The 16,158-nt window shown below is 42.9% G+C and overlaps 1 protein-coding gene across 1 annotated transcript in view; it reads left to right on the forward strand.

The window, feature by feature from the left end:
* Window positions 1–16,158, forward strand: part of LOC148415425 (1,4-alpha-glucan-branching enzyme-like) — a 63,355-nt gene that overhangs the window by 9,220 nt on the left and 37,977 nt on the right. The window contains exons 3-7 of the mRNA XM_088428164.1: window positions 2,693–2,808; window positions 5,943–6,068; window positions 6,410–6,545; window positions 8,556–8,646; window positions 10,638–10,847. Coding sequence (XP_088284290.1) covers window positions 2,693–2,808; window positions 5,943–6,068; window positions 6,410–6,545; window positions 8,556–8,646; window positions 10,638–10,847 — 679 coding nt within the window. The remainder of the gene's footprint in view (window positions 1–2,692; window positions 2,809–5,942; window positions 6,069–6,409; window positions 6,546–8,555; window positions 8,647–10,637; window positions 10,848–16,158) is intronic.

Consider the following 16,158-nt stretch of genomic DNA (forward strand, 5'->3'; position numbering starts at 1 on the left):
TTTTTTTTTTTTGCTTCTCCCCTTATCAAAACTATTACAGCACTCGACTTTATTGCTCATACCAGTGGTGATGCATGACTCTCATTTGACACACAAAAAAAATCCCGTTCTAAAAATACGCGTAGCTGCTTCCTGCCTGTGCATGAAATGAAATTACTTTGGCGCTACGCTCAGCCCACGTTAGATGGCGAGGCTCGACACTGCGACCGATTCACCTCCAAATGCGGCCAACTTTTCAGCGCGCGCTTGTAAAAATTTCACCCGGTCACATGACTCAAGTACATGTTGTAATTGGAGATGCGACGGATCATCTTTGATCCGTAAGCTCATAGATGTGACAGTTTATTGATGTGATGCGAACTTAAAAATAGACATGCCGAAGCGGACGCAACAACCTAATGTTAACACGTTACCAATGCGCTGCAAAGGCCAACCTATTGGCCACCCCCAAACCAAGAGAGTTTGATTGCAAGGGATTTTTCCGCAAATTTTATTTGGATCCGCAGGGATCGCACTCGGAATATCGAACTGTCATGACCTGTGAGAGTTGCTAATCACAGGATGGAACAGTACGGGATCTGTGGCCATGTTCCTGGGAAAGAAGTTAGCAGTGATCGCATGGACTGATATTATACGGACTTCCACCTACATCACCCACGAACAAAAACAGATTTTTACCTTGCTATCATACTGTCTCCCCTGACCAGCATGTGGTTTTGTAACCAGGGCCAACCCTGGGCCAGAAAATCTAACCAGACCAGACGGAGCTTTGAGAAGGTGCTGGGTCCTGTCCGCTCTCCTCGGGAGTAAAGGACCCTCGTCTTCCTTCCTGTTTGTTTATTAAATGTTTTAGGTTGCCTGAACCTGACAGCAAATCTCATCTCAAATGTGAACCCTGAAATTCACCCCAAAATGTCAATTGCAGACATTTTGAGACATCTGGATCTTTTGAGACTTGTTCATGCGTTCACTGAGCTGCCCTTGTACTAGTCCCAATCCTTCAAATAGGAACCGGCAAACACTGACGCGCTTTCATCGTCCCTGCGCATATTTCGCATTCAATTCCCATTTGTCATGGGGGGAAATGTATAGAAGCGCTGTTCCGACATTTACTTGTGCGAGACTGATTACATTGTGACAAAGTGCCGTGACTGCCATCATAGTCTCTGATTTAACTCGCAGCAACACCGCAGCATTTACTGTGCTTGTACGCTCCGGGCTATAAATCCCAAATGAATTCGCGTGCGTCGGGTCACTTCTGCCTTTCACTTTCCATCCCGCCGTTGTTTTCCGTTCATCAAGGGTAAGCAGATATGGATTGGAGACATAGCCCGGATGGTCGGCGTGATAAATGTCGAGCGTTCTAAAATGTTCCCTTCAGCTGCCGGTAATGTGCTCTCAGCAGGTTCTTTGATTCACTGAGTGGCCAAGTGGGCATTTCACCGTGGAGGAGAGTCGGGCCGCCGCTGCTGCTGAAATGCGCGGGGCCAGTGGGGAGCCGTTTGAGCACAAGGCAAAAAGGCACAAAGTGACTTTTAATTATTTCATTAGCAATCAAAAATAATGAAATTCCCCAAGGCGGGCCTCGACAATCAAACATTCGGGGAGTACTTGAAATACAAATCACCTTTTTGAGACTTTTTTTCTTTTTGAGTTCTTTTGCGTTGAAGTCCACCCTTATTTGGGTCACCGTATTATCTGGGGACGTACTCGTTAGTACAAAAGTAATCACGATTTTTCGCCGCGGTAATGAGGTGTGCCGAGTTCCCAAACCGATACATTAGGTATTGGATGAGAAATCTCACTTCCTCATTGTGTAGCCACACACGTAATCTTCTATATTAGCGTAAACGCGCAGCGCATTGGGAAGAAAAAGTCACACTTTGCCAAGCCAACTTCAATTTGACATATTTGCCAGCATCACAAGCAAAACTATTACAACAACTTTGAAACAAAGCCTTTTTTTTTCCTTTGTTGGATGTTAATTCCAAGATTTTACTGAAGCTTTGTAGAAAAAAGTTGTTTAAAAAAGTGTTTAATCCCTTGTAATTATGCAAAATTAAAAGATTTTGCAGTTCAAGTTGTAATCCATTGAGAGCACTAATACAATGCATGCATCTATATATATATATATATATATATATATATATATATATATATATATATATATATATACACACACACATATGATGGTTAGATCTGACTGTGGATTCGATATGAGTTTGAGAAGATACGATACTTTTTGTGTTTATTATGCTCTGAGCAGAACTGTAAATGTGCCACTTCATTCTAAGATCATTCTTATAAAAGGTAGTGCAATGTGTATCGTCATATATGTAAAAACACATCAATTCTGTTTTAGTCGGGTTAGAGGAGACTCGCATCTTTAAAAAAGGTAGAATATTTATTTTCGGATTCAAACGAGGGTTTCAATTGGCTTTTTATTCCACACAAGACATATTCAACACCTTAGGGACCTTTGTTACAAATAAGGAAGAACACAACTGTCCAAAATGTCTCGCTGAGTTAAGGAAGTAGGATTTAGGGACAAGTGAAGTTTTCTGTCCGACCGCTGCTAGATGTATTATTCCTCCCGCGAATAGATCATGTCCACATTAGGCGGAATCCGGGTGTGTGTTGCATTGAACTAGATGCTCTTATTCATGTTTGGTCGTTTGTGTTTTCTTCCTAGATGGCTGGGACAAATTTTCCCACCCATACACCAAAAGAGATTATGGCAAGTGGGAGCTGATTCTCCCGCCCAAGCGTGACGGCTCTCCCGCTGTGGATCACAACACCAAGCTCAAGGTAGGCAACGGCGCATCTTCACGCCGACTTTCACGGCCTCAGCGGGTGTCGTGTCGGCGCCGCGCCCTCGCCCACGTCTCGTAAGCCGGGTGCGAAAGGCTGGCGGGGCGCCACGAGCGGCGAGCGGAGCGGAGGGGAGATTACCGTGCGGGCGCCGCGTGCGCCGCCTAGCCATGTTTTCATTTCCTCTCCCGCGGGACGTCTGTTTGTTCGGTGCACAACACGGACCACTGTGGCTGCAGATGATTGTTCTTTAGCGCTCGTAAAAAATTGATCAAGGTTAAATGCAAAACACACACCCCCTGCTTTCAATCGTCTCCCGAGTAAGCTGTTAAAGATGGCAAATACGGTGAACCTTTGTTCCTCGCGTGGCGGACTGTTCCAGACCTACCCGCTATTGAGAAAAATCTGCAATGCGCCGAAATCATGTATTTATTTATCGATTAGTTGTCGATTAACCATTGCATTACTACTAAATTTGATTAAACAAAGGGGTGCACGGCCACATATATATATATATATATATATATATATGTATATATATATATATATATATATATATATATATATATATATATATATATATGTGTATGTATGTATGTATGTGTGTGTGTATTTGTGTGTGTATTTGTGTGTGTGTATTCATTTTTTTTCCCAATTTTTGTGATTTTTGACCCATGTTTCAATTATAATAGGTCCAAACCTTGTTCTCAAGGTCCGCTGTCCTGCATGTCTTTGATAATTGTCCCCATAGACACCTGATTCAAATGATCGGTATCGTTATCGGACTTCTGCCGAGCTTGCCGATGAGCTGATCATTTGAGTCAGGTTTGTTGGAGGATGGAAACATCAAAAACATGCTGGGTAGCGACCCTCGAGGAGTGAGTTAGGACCTCTGTTTTAGAGCGTGCCGAATGCCAGGTTTTGTTTTTGCCTGTTTTGTCTCCGTCTATCTACTTTTTTGGTTTATTGTCATGGTGAAAAACCATGAAGGGTATCGTACATAAAATAGAATTTAAAAAGCTTTCCATGTTATGGAGGTGTCACGGCGCATGAGCAGCGATATTATGAGGTAACACTATCATCCCAAATGTCATCTATTGAATGGAAAGTGTCACGGTACCACTGTCCTTGGGACCGGGTCCTCGTCCCCCGCACGTCCCCCTCTGTGAAACTGGACTGGCCGCCCGGCTCTCATTGTCGGCGGAGGTCAGTCTTGGGACGATAAGAAGCAGATGGAAGCGCTGGCACCTGCCCACCTCCCGCGCACCCCCCGCCGCCCGTCAGCGACCACACCGCCGCCAGCTCGCGCTTTCAAATTAATTCCCTCGGCCAAGGCGGGCGCCAGTTCCTCTAATGTAGAAGCCTCCGTCCGCTTTGTTCCGGGGTCCAATTCGTCTCCGCAAACAAACGTCGCGGGCGCAGCACTTGCTCTTGATGACGCCCGGCAGGGAAGTATTTTTGAAGTAATCAAACACTTAACACCTTGCCTGTCGCGCATCGCCTGGCCTGCGCTTACTATTCACGTGATTTTTCTTTTCGTGTGCCCGATACTGGCCAATTTGCGCAAAGGGCCACCTCGGTGCATTTTTTTTTTTCCTAATCCTATAAGTTCTGAAGGACGTCAGCCTAGGGAGTCGGACCCCCAGGAGGCCGGCTGTAATGAAAACGAGCCCGGGCGGGGGGTCTGGCCAACAGCGCTCGGGCAGGTGGCGCTGGTCATTACTGCACAGGAGTAGCCAGAATTAGCCGGGACCTGCGGGGTACCGAACACATACTGCGCGTAACATTGCAGAATTGACTGCTTGCTTTTCCCTACTCACATGGTTTCATTTATATTTTTAAAACCCTGCAGCAATTGAAGCCAGTTCGGGCTTTACCATTCTGAACCGCACCGCGGGGAGTCCAATTGAATTGTAGCGCCCGGTAGAATCTTTTCAGAAGAATTTCCCAACAAAAGTCAACCTAATGCTCACTACATAGGAGGAAGCTACGAAACATAGTGCCTCTCGAAATTGCTCGGTTGTTAAAAAATCCTGTCGAGCAAGCCCTCGCCACGCAGCAAACATTGACCGGAGATTGACCGCAACCAATCTTCTAATCAATAATGGGCAGCCCACTGCAAAACGAGCCTTTCTCATGTTGATGCACTGATAAAGCGATGGAACAGTCGTCACTTTATGTAACGCGTGCTGTTTATCGGTGATTAGGCGCTTCCTGCCTGCAAAATAACCAAATAACTCAGGAACACAAACAGGAACACATAATCCCAATAGGAACGCAGGTACTTGGTAGGCTTGTACCAATTTCTTGTTGTTTTTAATACTGTTTAACCACATTTGTGAGCGCTTCGTTGGGGCTGTAGTCAAATACGCCTTTCTTGCGGCCAAGTCAGGTTCCAGTCACAAAGGTCAGAGTCGAAGTCTAGTCCAATTCTCAAACGTCTGTCTCGAAGGTTTTAGTCCCATTTTAGTCTAAGTCTCAAAGGTCAGAGGCCTGGTTTAGTCTGTGTCACAAAGGTCCAAGTAGAGTCCATGTCAGGTCAGAGCCCAAGTCTTGTCCAAATCTCAGAGGTCCAAGGCCTGGTTTAGTCTGTCACAAAGGTCCAAGTAGAGTCCATGTCAGGTCAGAGCCCAAGTCTTGTCCAAATCTCAAAGGTCCAAAGCCTGGTTTAGTCTGTGTCACAAAGGTCCAAGTAGAGTCCATGTCAGGTCAGAGCCCAAGTCTTGTCCAAATCTCAAAGGTCCAAGGCCAAGTTGAGGCTGTGCCAGTCTAAGTCTACTCCATTTCTCAAACGTCTGAGTCTTGAAGGTCTAAATCCCACTTAAGTGTGAGTCTCGAAAGTCCAAGGAGACTCCATGTCTCAAAGGTCAAAGAACAAATCAAGTCAGAGACACAAGGTTCGGAGTGCAAGGCAAGTTATACTCAAAGGACGAGTCCATGAAGATTTTGTGAGTCCAGTGGCCGAGTAGATGAGTCCGAGTCAAATCCCAAGAAGTCCAAATCAAGTCCAAGATGACTGAAAATGTCGAATCTAAGTCCCAACTTCAAGACTACAGCCATAATTACAACTGTCACTTGCGTGACTGTCCTCATAATTTGCCTAATGCTAATTGGTTGCCTACTTCTACCAGGTGGTGGTTCACACCAAGGCTGGTGAGCGACTCTACCGGATTTCGCCTTGGGCCAAATATGTGACCAAGGAGGACAAGACAATCATCTATGACTGGATTCACTGGGACCCCCCACAACCTTACATTGTAAGCGCTTACTTTTTGGGTTCTACTTGGTAAACGGTGCAAAAGATGAGTTTCACCGCTAAATTGCAAAGCTAATTGCCTCACCCACCCACCCACATTAAAAGGCATTTAATGTGGGTGGGTGCATGGCGTAAAATTTGATCGAATGCGACGTGATGTGCATCGAATCGCGGGTTCAAGTCCTGTCGTATAGCCGTCAGGATGTTAGCGCCAAACAAATCTCTTGCGTAACACAAAGTGATTCACACCACACAAGCCTTTGTCAGAAGATTTTTTTTTTTTTTTTTTTGGTCCGCTGCTCTGGGAGGATGTTTTTGTTCCATTTTCGCTTTCCTCACCAGCACATCCACCCGCGGCCCATGAAGCCCACGCACCTGAGGATCTACGAGGCCCACGTGGGCATTGCGTCACCCGAGGCAAAGATCGCGTCGTACAACAACTTCACCGTCAACGTGCTGCCTCGTATAAAAGACCTGGGTAAGATGTGACGATGAACAGGAAGTAGAACTGCTCATTAACACCTTTCTGCCTTCGTTTATTCATTAAATGTGGTCTAGATGTTGGCTCTATCTAAAAAAAAAGTCAATTTTGAATAAACAGAGCGAGCATTTTCGCTGACTGCAGCCTAGAGGAACTCTTATAATTTTACAAACGCGTCTCGTTGCCTGCAGTGACGTCTGAACTAAAAAACATTCATCAACGTTTTTCCCCTCATGGCCTTCTGGAATGTCTCCTTATTGTCGCTCGCAGGTGTAATCAAACTGGGTCATACTATAAACCAACAATGTTTTGTTTGGCTCATTCGAATATAATGTAAACTGACTTATGTGCATTCGAGTTCAATTTCATTCCCAATAATATTTTGAAATGCTTTCCATCGTGATATACAGTAATATATATATATATATATATATATATATATATACAGTATATATGTGTGTATATATATATATATATATATATATATATATATATATATATATATATATATTTGAGTTCCTGTTCCTACTGATCACTTTTTACAAAGCAGGGCCCTCATTGGGCCCTGTGCTTGCCCGATTTACATATGATCCGATGTGGGTGAGTCGTTTTGAATTTTGCCAGATTGTGACATCACAATACTAGAAATTTGCATACAAAGTGAGCTGTAGTTCTTTATCCTTGGGGTATTTTCATTAAAGCGTGTCACTGACATGTTAAGAGACCGGGGAACTGCTGGAAGTGGTGAAACAGCAACATTTTTTTTGTTTCCTGCTATCATAATATACAGGAGGCATTTGATATGATTTTGCACCGCATGTCTTCTGCCAAAGTGTCTACCCGCAGCGGTTCAGGGAATTCCCAATCGAACTCCGTCAGGGGGCGGCTCTCCGCCGTCATTTTTGAGTTTATATAGAAATGCTGACACACTCCCTCAGAAGATGTTTTTTTTTTGCTTCCTAAGCAATGTGAAGCTAAGCCATGCGACAATGGCAAAACAACCGCAGGGCTTCCCCGCGGAGCGCTTGGCGCCGGTTTGAAAACCTCGCCTTGTCTTGTACCTCTCGTAGGAGTTTGCCGAGATGTCATATTATACACAAACACGTGTCGCTTAATAGCAAGCCAGACAAGAGACTCTACGAAACCCACGAAAACTAAATTCCTTTTTATTTTGTGGAAATTTAAATCAAATTGATTTTCATTTTTTTATACGTCAGCATTTGAAGAGTTGTTTTTTTTGTTATTAACCAATTTTACATGATTTTTGGACGAGTGAGGAATTTGATAAAATATTTGACTGGAATTCTGTAATTACTGTAATATAGGTCGCACCTGTGTCTAGGACACACCCTTAATTTTACGGACAAATTTTGGTATTTTCTATGTTATTGTGCCACAATGTAAAAACTATAGCAAAACAGAAGAAATCTCATCATGTATATATTTGTTGCGGGTTAAGTGTGTTTCAAATTTCCTACATTGTAATTGGTCAGTGAATGCAGCACTCCTCTGCTCCAAGCAGTTGTTTTTCTTCTTCCTCGCGATGCAGCTCAAGTTCATTCTGCCATAAATTCGCAAAGTTTCTTGCCATCCGCGTTCCACCAAGTTTATGATTGTGGGTACAGAACCACTGGTTTACACCAAAGAATTACAAATTGTCAGAACAAAAAGATTTTTTTTTTTTTTTTTTTTTTACGAATTTTAGACAGATAAAGGCACTTAATGGGAAATCAGCCAAAATAGCGTGGCTGTGTTTGTGGGTAATGCTGAGGCTACGCGTGTATCCCATGCGGTCCGCCGACATCCTACAAATCACAGAGAGAGACGACAACGGGGCCTGCGGTGATGGCGGGAAATGAGGCGGCGCGAGCAGACGGAGCTCTCCTCACTGAATCATGCTGATAACTTTTACCTGCAAAACAAACAATCTATAGCAGCATCTCCATCATGTCAGGGCAAGAAAATATGAACTGGATAATCCATTTCAGACGTATGTGCTGTCTCCAGGTTACAACTGCATTCAAATGATGGCTATTATGGAGCATGCCTACTACGCCAGCTTTGGTTATCAGGTTACCAGCTTCTTTGCGGCTTCCAGGTATGTAACTGTGCTTAGCTAGAAGCTAACCGGCATTTGATGTCACAAAAATCAACACATGTCCTGCTTATAACCAGAATTTGTTTTGTGGCATCGCATGCGTCGTCAGGGTTCTATGAAATAAAATTATTCATTGCATTTTATTGTATGAATTTAAACGTAAGCTGTTAAAATAAATGCAAGGCAGTTTTTAGGGACGACCTGATGCCGTCTAAAAAAAAATGCATGAAAATGGCTGAAAAGTTTATTTCGGTAGTAACACTTTACTGTATTTTTCCGAGTACGAGTCGAGTTGTTTTTCCTCATTTTCAACCCCCAAATTATATCATGACCGCATCAAATGTAATAACCTTTCCGTGTTATCTAACTGGTGAGTCAACTGGAGACATGGTAACCTTTACATGATCCTCTCCATTTTAGTAGTACTTCTTTGTGGGCTCGGACGGTGGTTCAGTCTGCTCGCTTCTTTTATTGAAAATAATGCCGTAGCAACCTCAGCTAATAGCTCAGCTAGCTCGTCCCATTACGGTAACGATTGTAAGTAAGAATATGGCCGATATAAAAATGCGTATCGGCGTGTCAAAACTCGGTTCATGCAGCTGATGGATCAGTCTTCCTCGAATGGTGACAAATCAAAAATATTCTACTCTTCAAGTTACCGTTTATAGGACGCACCCATACTTTCGGCCTTCATTTTTAGAGAAAAAAGCGCGTCTCATATTTGGGGTATTACAGTAATAATCTTCATATCGTTGCGCATCGCTTGAGGTTTGACGATAATGACCAGCGTAGGGATTATCCCGCCTTCACGCAATATTCGTCTCCACTCCAAATATTTGTCAAGTCACATCATTTGACAACGCGGGCCGGCGAGACAAAACGTAGCAAGCAATTTCCTGCCTGGCGTCCGATCAAGGTGAGCGCGCCTGACCCCGGCAGTAATCTCTCTGTAAACACATTTCCAGTTAATCCAGAGAGCGGGACTCTCTGATAAAGCTCGACTAGTCTGAGTGTTTATCTTCTGTCATAGACCCCCATCCCCATCCCACCTTCCCTCGCCTTTTGGAGGATAGCCTAAAGCCCCGAGTGTAAGGTATATAGTGTAATTTCACCCATGATTGATCTCTCAGTGTCATTTAAAACCGGAACGCTTGAATAGCGGGAAGCGGCTAATGCCGGCGTGATGCGTGCTGCTTCACAAGGAGGCCGATGGGACGATAGCGGCCAATGCCGACCGGCTGTTGAGGAGTTTGCTCAAACATGCAGATTCCTCCTCTCTGCAGTCGCAGCTTCGCGGCAATTCAATGAGGCCATTAAGTTAGGGTTGCGCAGTCCTAATTTAGATCAATAACCAAATTGTCCGTCTTTATTGAAAAACGATCAGAATTTTACCATCAAAACGCTTACTTGTGAATAGGAAAAATGGCTTCGTATTAAACTCTGCTTTTGTCTTAACTCTCCAGCAATAATTCCAAAAATTGAATGAACCAAAGAGTGTATACACAGAATCTTAAGGGGTCATTAAAAAGCATCAAAAGTCACGAGATGGATTTTGTGGGAATTTAGGCCTTAAATACCAGTAAAAATAATTAAATACATCATCCAGAGGCATGAACTCTCTTAATACCAACCATTTTAGCCCCCCCCCCCCTTTTTAGTTTTAGTCAAGTCAAGTTTATTTGTATAGCCCTGAATCACATGTCACAGGTGAAAAAGAAATCATACACAAACACGCAGCGGCGTCCCCTGAACGGAGCTCCCAGAAGAGAAGGGAAAAACTCCAAAACCCCATGTGGGGAAAATAAGAAACCTTCAGAAGGGACCGCAGCTGGGAATTCCTAGCCAAGTGCAACATCAGTAGCTCGTCCTCTCTTTCGGAAAGTGTGATGTGTCAATAGTTTGTCTTCTTTCTCAGGAAGTGCAACAATAGATGTTTTCGGCGTAGTATCGAAACCCCCCATGACAAAACTCCGTGTTGGTGTCTTCCTCAGTCGCTACGGCAACCCCGACGAACTGAAGCAGCTGATCGACGTGGCGCACTCCATGGGCATCGTGGTGCTGCTGGATGTGGTCCACAGCCACGCGTCCAAAAACACAGAGGACGGCCTCAACAAGTTTGATGGCTCTGACTCGTGCTTCTTCCACTCGCCTCCCCGTGGAGAGCACGCTCTCTGGGATAGTCGCCTCTTCAACTACTCCAGGTATGCGCCTTGAATGCCTCCATAGTCCTGAGATTCAAACATCTGATCCTGGATGCAGCCCCACTTGCGTATTCATTTCCAATTGTCACGCCTTTAAATCTAAAATCACAATCTTATACGCAGTATATGGAAACCCCATAGCAGAATGTACTAGAAATTAGAATGTTATAGAATATAGATACCATTCTATGTTTTTGCACTTCTTAGCATCAGACACGGGAGCAATAATTATTGGGCAAGGTTGCACAGTGCTCATGAAACATATGGCTGCACTACGGGGTGCACGTAAGGAGTCATTTGTGAAAGCCCAGCAGAGCTTCAGATCCTGCTCGCTTGTCTGTTCGTGACATCTTCCTTTAAGGTTGCGAAGCTGGAGACCAACCGTGAATTTTTTGGACCGGTAATGGCCATCCAAACCAAATGAACGCTTTTCCTCGCTCTTGTCTTTATCAAAAGCGAATTTTGTTTTTGCGCTTTGTATTTTCTACCATCTTCCCAGGCGGTATTACTAGAGACTGAACGGTTGAGCTCAAAATGATGGCGTACCTCAAAATTGCTCTTCTATCGGTATTCTATATCGTTGCGTCTCAAATGTAGGTACGGTAATTCGAAGGCGTTACACTGGGTCGTGAGATTTGAACAGGGTCTTTGCAGGTATCAGCGACTCAATTTAATCACATTTGACGCCTGATAAAGAAGACGTCACTTTGTTTAATAAACCAATCGGGGAGATATTTGCGTGAAATTTCTCGAAAGTTTCCGCTATACACAGTATTAATTAAAAAAAAGTTTTCTGTATTTATGATTGTTCTTTAAGCAAGCAGACAAATAATACATTTGTATTCTCATCCGAATACCCGATTATTCGCTAAATATTTCAGTAGGATATCCGAATACTAAAAATCGATACCGCAGAAAAATGATGCGGCTACATCTATATTTGATACTTTGAGAGACCTCTACTTTGAATGTGTACTGGTTTACCTCGCGGGCTTTCTTGTTATCCTTGTCCAAAAGAAGCTCGTGCATTCGCTTTCTAAAATATCGAACCAGATTAATTATTCATTTCAATTTTCCGGCGCATTTGTATCCGGCTCGGACGCCCTTGAAAAGGCGGAAGGATATTTTGTTTTCTTAGCAGATCTAAATCCCCCTTCCCAAATTCCTGAAGCCATTCCGTTCGCGCCGCTCCGAGAGGGCGTGCTCAAAACCGCCGGCGGATGTCAGCCTAATTTATTGGCTGCCGTTTGCTTTTAAAAGATGCCAAAGTCACCTTGAGACAGCGGCCAAGTAAATCAAGGCGGCGCGCGTTTGGCAAGCGAGCGAGCTGGCGGGCCGAGAAACCCAATGGCGGCGCGGCGCGGCGCGGCGCGGCGCGGCGCGCTCCAGATGAGAGACACTTCTGAGGAACTTGTAATCCGACCACCTCTCCGGGATCGTTCGCTTCTGTTCGGCTTCGGCGTGCCTGTGGATTCTTAAGATATGGGAAAAAAAAGGAGCCGGCGCCAGGCCTTTGAAAACTCCTTTTTCACCGCTCGCCGTATTTTCATGCTGAGCGCCAGCACAAAGGAGTAATTATTGCATCTCTGACAGGATTAATCTATATTTGTGTTTTTCTGACCCGCAAAGATCCGATAATGATCTCCTCGTAGGGAGACTGGAAATACCAAACGTATCTTCTGCTGATAATAAATGAAGGAATTTAGGGCTAAATGTGATTAACTCTACTTTGATTTGTAAGCCAGACGGAGACAATTGTAAACTATAAAATGGGATTATTCAACGCCACTAAAGTGTAATTCATGTTAAACCGGGGCGACTGATGTGTGTATATCTATCTTATTATCTATCTATCTATCTATCTATCTATCTATCTATCTATCTATCTATCTATCTATCTATCTATCTATCTCTATCTCTATCTCTATCTCTATCTCTATCTCTATCTCTATCTCTATCTCTATCTCTATCTCTCTCTCTCTCTCTATCGTATTTCTCGTTTCTCAGAGTACAAATCGACTTCGCTTATAAGTCTTTTTTACTTCAATTTGGGTGAATTTTACAAAAAATGCGATAAGTCTACCCCTGACTTTAGGCTGTCAAATTATAGCACATGTGTGTTATTAAAATGACAAAGTTAGGGTACTTTTAGACTCCTTTCTTCCTCGTATAACGAGGCAATGTCTGCGTGCACATCGACGCAAATACTGAAACCAATGTTTCAAAATTAGTCTCAGTATTTGGTTGCTGGTTTTATATGTAACATGTCAAAAAATCGGCAAAATATTTGCAGTTGTTTTCCGAAATCAAAGTAGATGTTTACAATCGCTTATTCTGTTTGTTGGAGGACTAATTTCAATTTCTGAGGACGAATTTCAGATTCTGAGCAATTTTTACACCTCCAAACGATGAATGGTTCAATTGATTATTTATCGATGATTTTGAAATCAATTAGTTATCAATGACTTGCTTAATCATCGCACCTCTACATCATAACTTCTCATACTGAGCATGATCATATAGTAGAATGGAATCATCGTGGAAAAATGCACACCCGTTCTAGTTATTAAAAAAAAAAAAACTGTAATTTAATGTTTCTTATGCATCATATGTCTATAACGTTTGTTGTAGTCCTGAAAGTGTGAGCTATTTATCACAGGAAGAGAAAAACGTGCAGACAAACATTTCAAAGGGCTTGCACACGGGGACATTTTGCCAAGTAAGCCATTAACAAAAGATTTACGCAGTTGTTTAATTTCACACTTGACGGGTGGGCAAGCACTCCCGAGACCCAACTATTTGTATACAAAGCATTAAAAAGTCAATTTTCCATTATATGTCCCCTTTAAATCCGGATTCCAAAGTCCTAAGATGCAGACACAATAATCGGCATTGCTATATTTTCAACCCGGTGCATGCTTGTTTCTAAATCTACAGGTTTGGACTTTCCTGTATGGTTCAAACGTGTTTGTGGGCTTCCTCCCATAGTCAAAAACCTGAACGTTAGGTTGCTTATTCTAAAGCGCGGGTGTCAAGGAGGAAAATCCCAAGTGGGACAGTCCAAATAAAATCATGGCGCGTACATCATTTATATGACTTTGAAAGAACTTCAAATGTATTATTCTTTTTGAGTACTGTCCAAAATATGACAAGCACAACATCACGATATATTAAACAATGGAATTACTATTAATCATCTTACGTTTCAAGTTTTTCATTTATTGAAAAATAATTCAGATCATTTTTATACTTTACATTAGAAAATCATCTCGCGGGCGGGATTAATCTGTTTGCGGGCCAGAACCGGCCCACGGGCCTTATTTTTGACACCAATGGTCTAACGTGTCCACAATAGTAATCGTGTCGGGTTACATGTTTATATGTGCCCTTCAAAATAGCAGATTTACATGTTGAAGAATAAACTAACCCGAAATAATAGATTTTTTAAATTTATACTTAATTAAATTACATTTTAATTAAAAAGTCAGCATTCGGGGAATAGTCAGAATTCTAACTTTTGTGACAATTCTGAGAATAATCTGACGTGAGGATGTTCAATTTAAAAGTGCGATTTCTGACTTTAAAACCGTAGAAATCAGAATTCTGAAATTGAGAATTCTGAGAATTAAGTCAGAATTCTCACTTTAAAGTGAGTGGAAAAAACACTGGCAGGATTCTCACTTTTATCTCAGAATTCTGGTTTTATGCTCAGAACAATCCTGCAAGTTCTCAGAATTTTCAGTTCAAAGCGAGAATTCTGACTTTAAGAAGAGAATTTTGACTGTCAGCAATAAGTCAAACGTTCCACAAGTCAGTTTTGTCACTCATATCCGAATTCTAAGTCACAATTCTCACATTAAAGTGAAAATTCTGACTTAAAAGGAGAATTCCGAGATTCAAGTCAGAATCCTGAGATAAATCTAAGAATCCTGCCAACGATATATTTTCCTCCTAGACCCTAATTCACACGCGAGTTCCCAAGCGCCTTTCATTTACATTCATCACGAAAAGATCTTTTGCGGAAACGTTCGGCGTCTCTCCGACGCGTGAACTTATTTGTCCTTTTTCGGCTCGGCCCATGCACATCACCCAGCACAGCTCCGGCGTGATTTACATTCACTTTCTTATCCGCAGCTTTGCCAGAACTTCAATCTTTCCTCTGCCGTCGCGACAGCTTGACCCGCCGCCTGCCCGCCAACTCGGGCGCGTGGCATTAAGCGGGTCGCCGTCGTGTTCGGCTGGAGGGGAGCCGCGGGAGGGATAAAACCCGATAAGCGCTTACTGCGCATGAAGATGAGCTGAAAGAAGCAGTCTGGTTTTTGAATGGTGACTCATGGAAGCGGTGCGCATGGTGAAACTTCTAGAAGCTTCTATTCGTTCCCCATAAATGAAAATACTAGACTTGTGAAAGGTCGCTGTGGTCATAAAAAAAGAAGTTTAATATATAATGGAATCGTAAATATATTCCTGTAAACTCTTTATGTTTTGGAATTCAAACAGTCTTTTAATGAAATCAAGAGGCATTTTTCCCCCATTCTTCTGATAGTACTTCCAACAAATCATTTTCATTCTTCATTTCTTATTGAAATGTTTGACTGACTTATCTGATTGTTTTGTTGTCGTTCCCTTTAGCGTAGCTCCATCTAGTGGACGCATAACCCAACCCCAGCCTCGACTGTAGCTTCTATTCTAAGCGCCTTATAATGCAGTGCTATTGCAACACTATTGTTTATATTCTAATAAAAAAGTTTGACTGACTTATCAGATCGTTTTGTTGACATTCCCTTGAGCGCAGTGCCATCTAGTGGATGCATAACGCAAGCCCAGCCACTACTATAGCTTCTATTCTATGTGCCTTATAATGCAGTGCGCCCTACAGTATATATAAAAACACTATTGTTTATATTCTATTAACTAAGTTTGACTGACATCAGATCGTTTTGTTGACATTCCCTTGAGCGCAGTGCCATCCAGTTGATGCATAACGCAAGCCCAGCCACTACTGTAGCTTCTATTCTATGCGCCTTATAATGCAGTGCGCCCTACAGTATATATGAAAACACTATTGTTTATATTCTATTAACGTTTGACTGACTTATCAGATCGTTTTGTTGACACTCCCTTGAGCGCAGTGCCATCCAGTGGATACTTAACGCAAGCCCAGCCACTACTGTAGCTTCTATTCTATGCACCTCATAACGCGGTTCGCCCTAACACTTTTCAAATAGGCCTTACAGTGCGTAAAATACGCCAAACAAATTCTCCAGGCAAACAAATGAGCGAGCGCAACGCATGGGTTTCGAGCTGAGGG

Source organism: Hippichthys cyanospilos, chromosome 11 (genome assembly GCF_059441005.1).
Source record: "Hippichthys cyanospilos isolate Australia breed blue-spotted pipefish chromosome 11, RoL_Hcya_1.0, whole genome shotgun sequence".
NCBI classification, from domain to species: domain Eukaryota; kingdom Metazoa; phylum Chordata; class Actinopteri; order Syngnathiformes; family Syngnathidae; genus Hippichthys; species Hippichthys cyanospilos.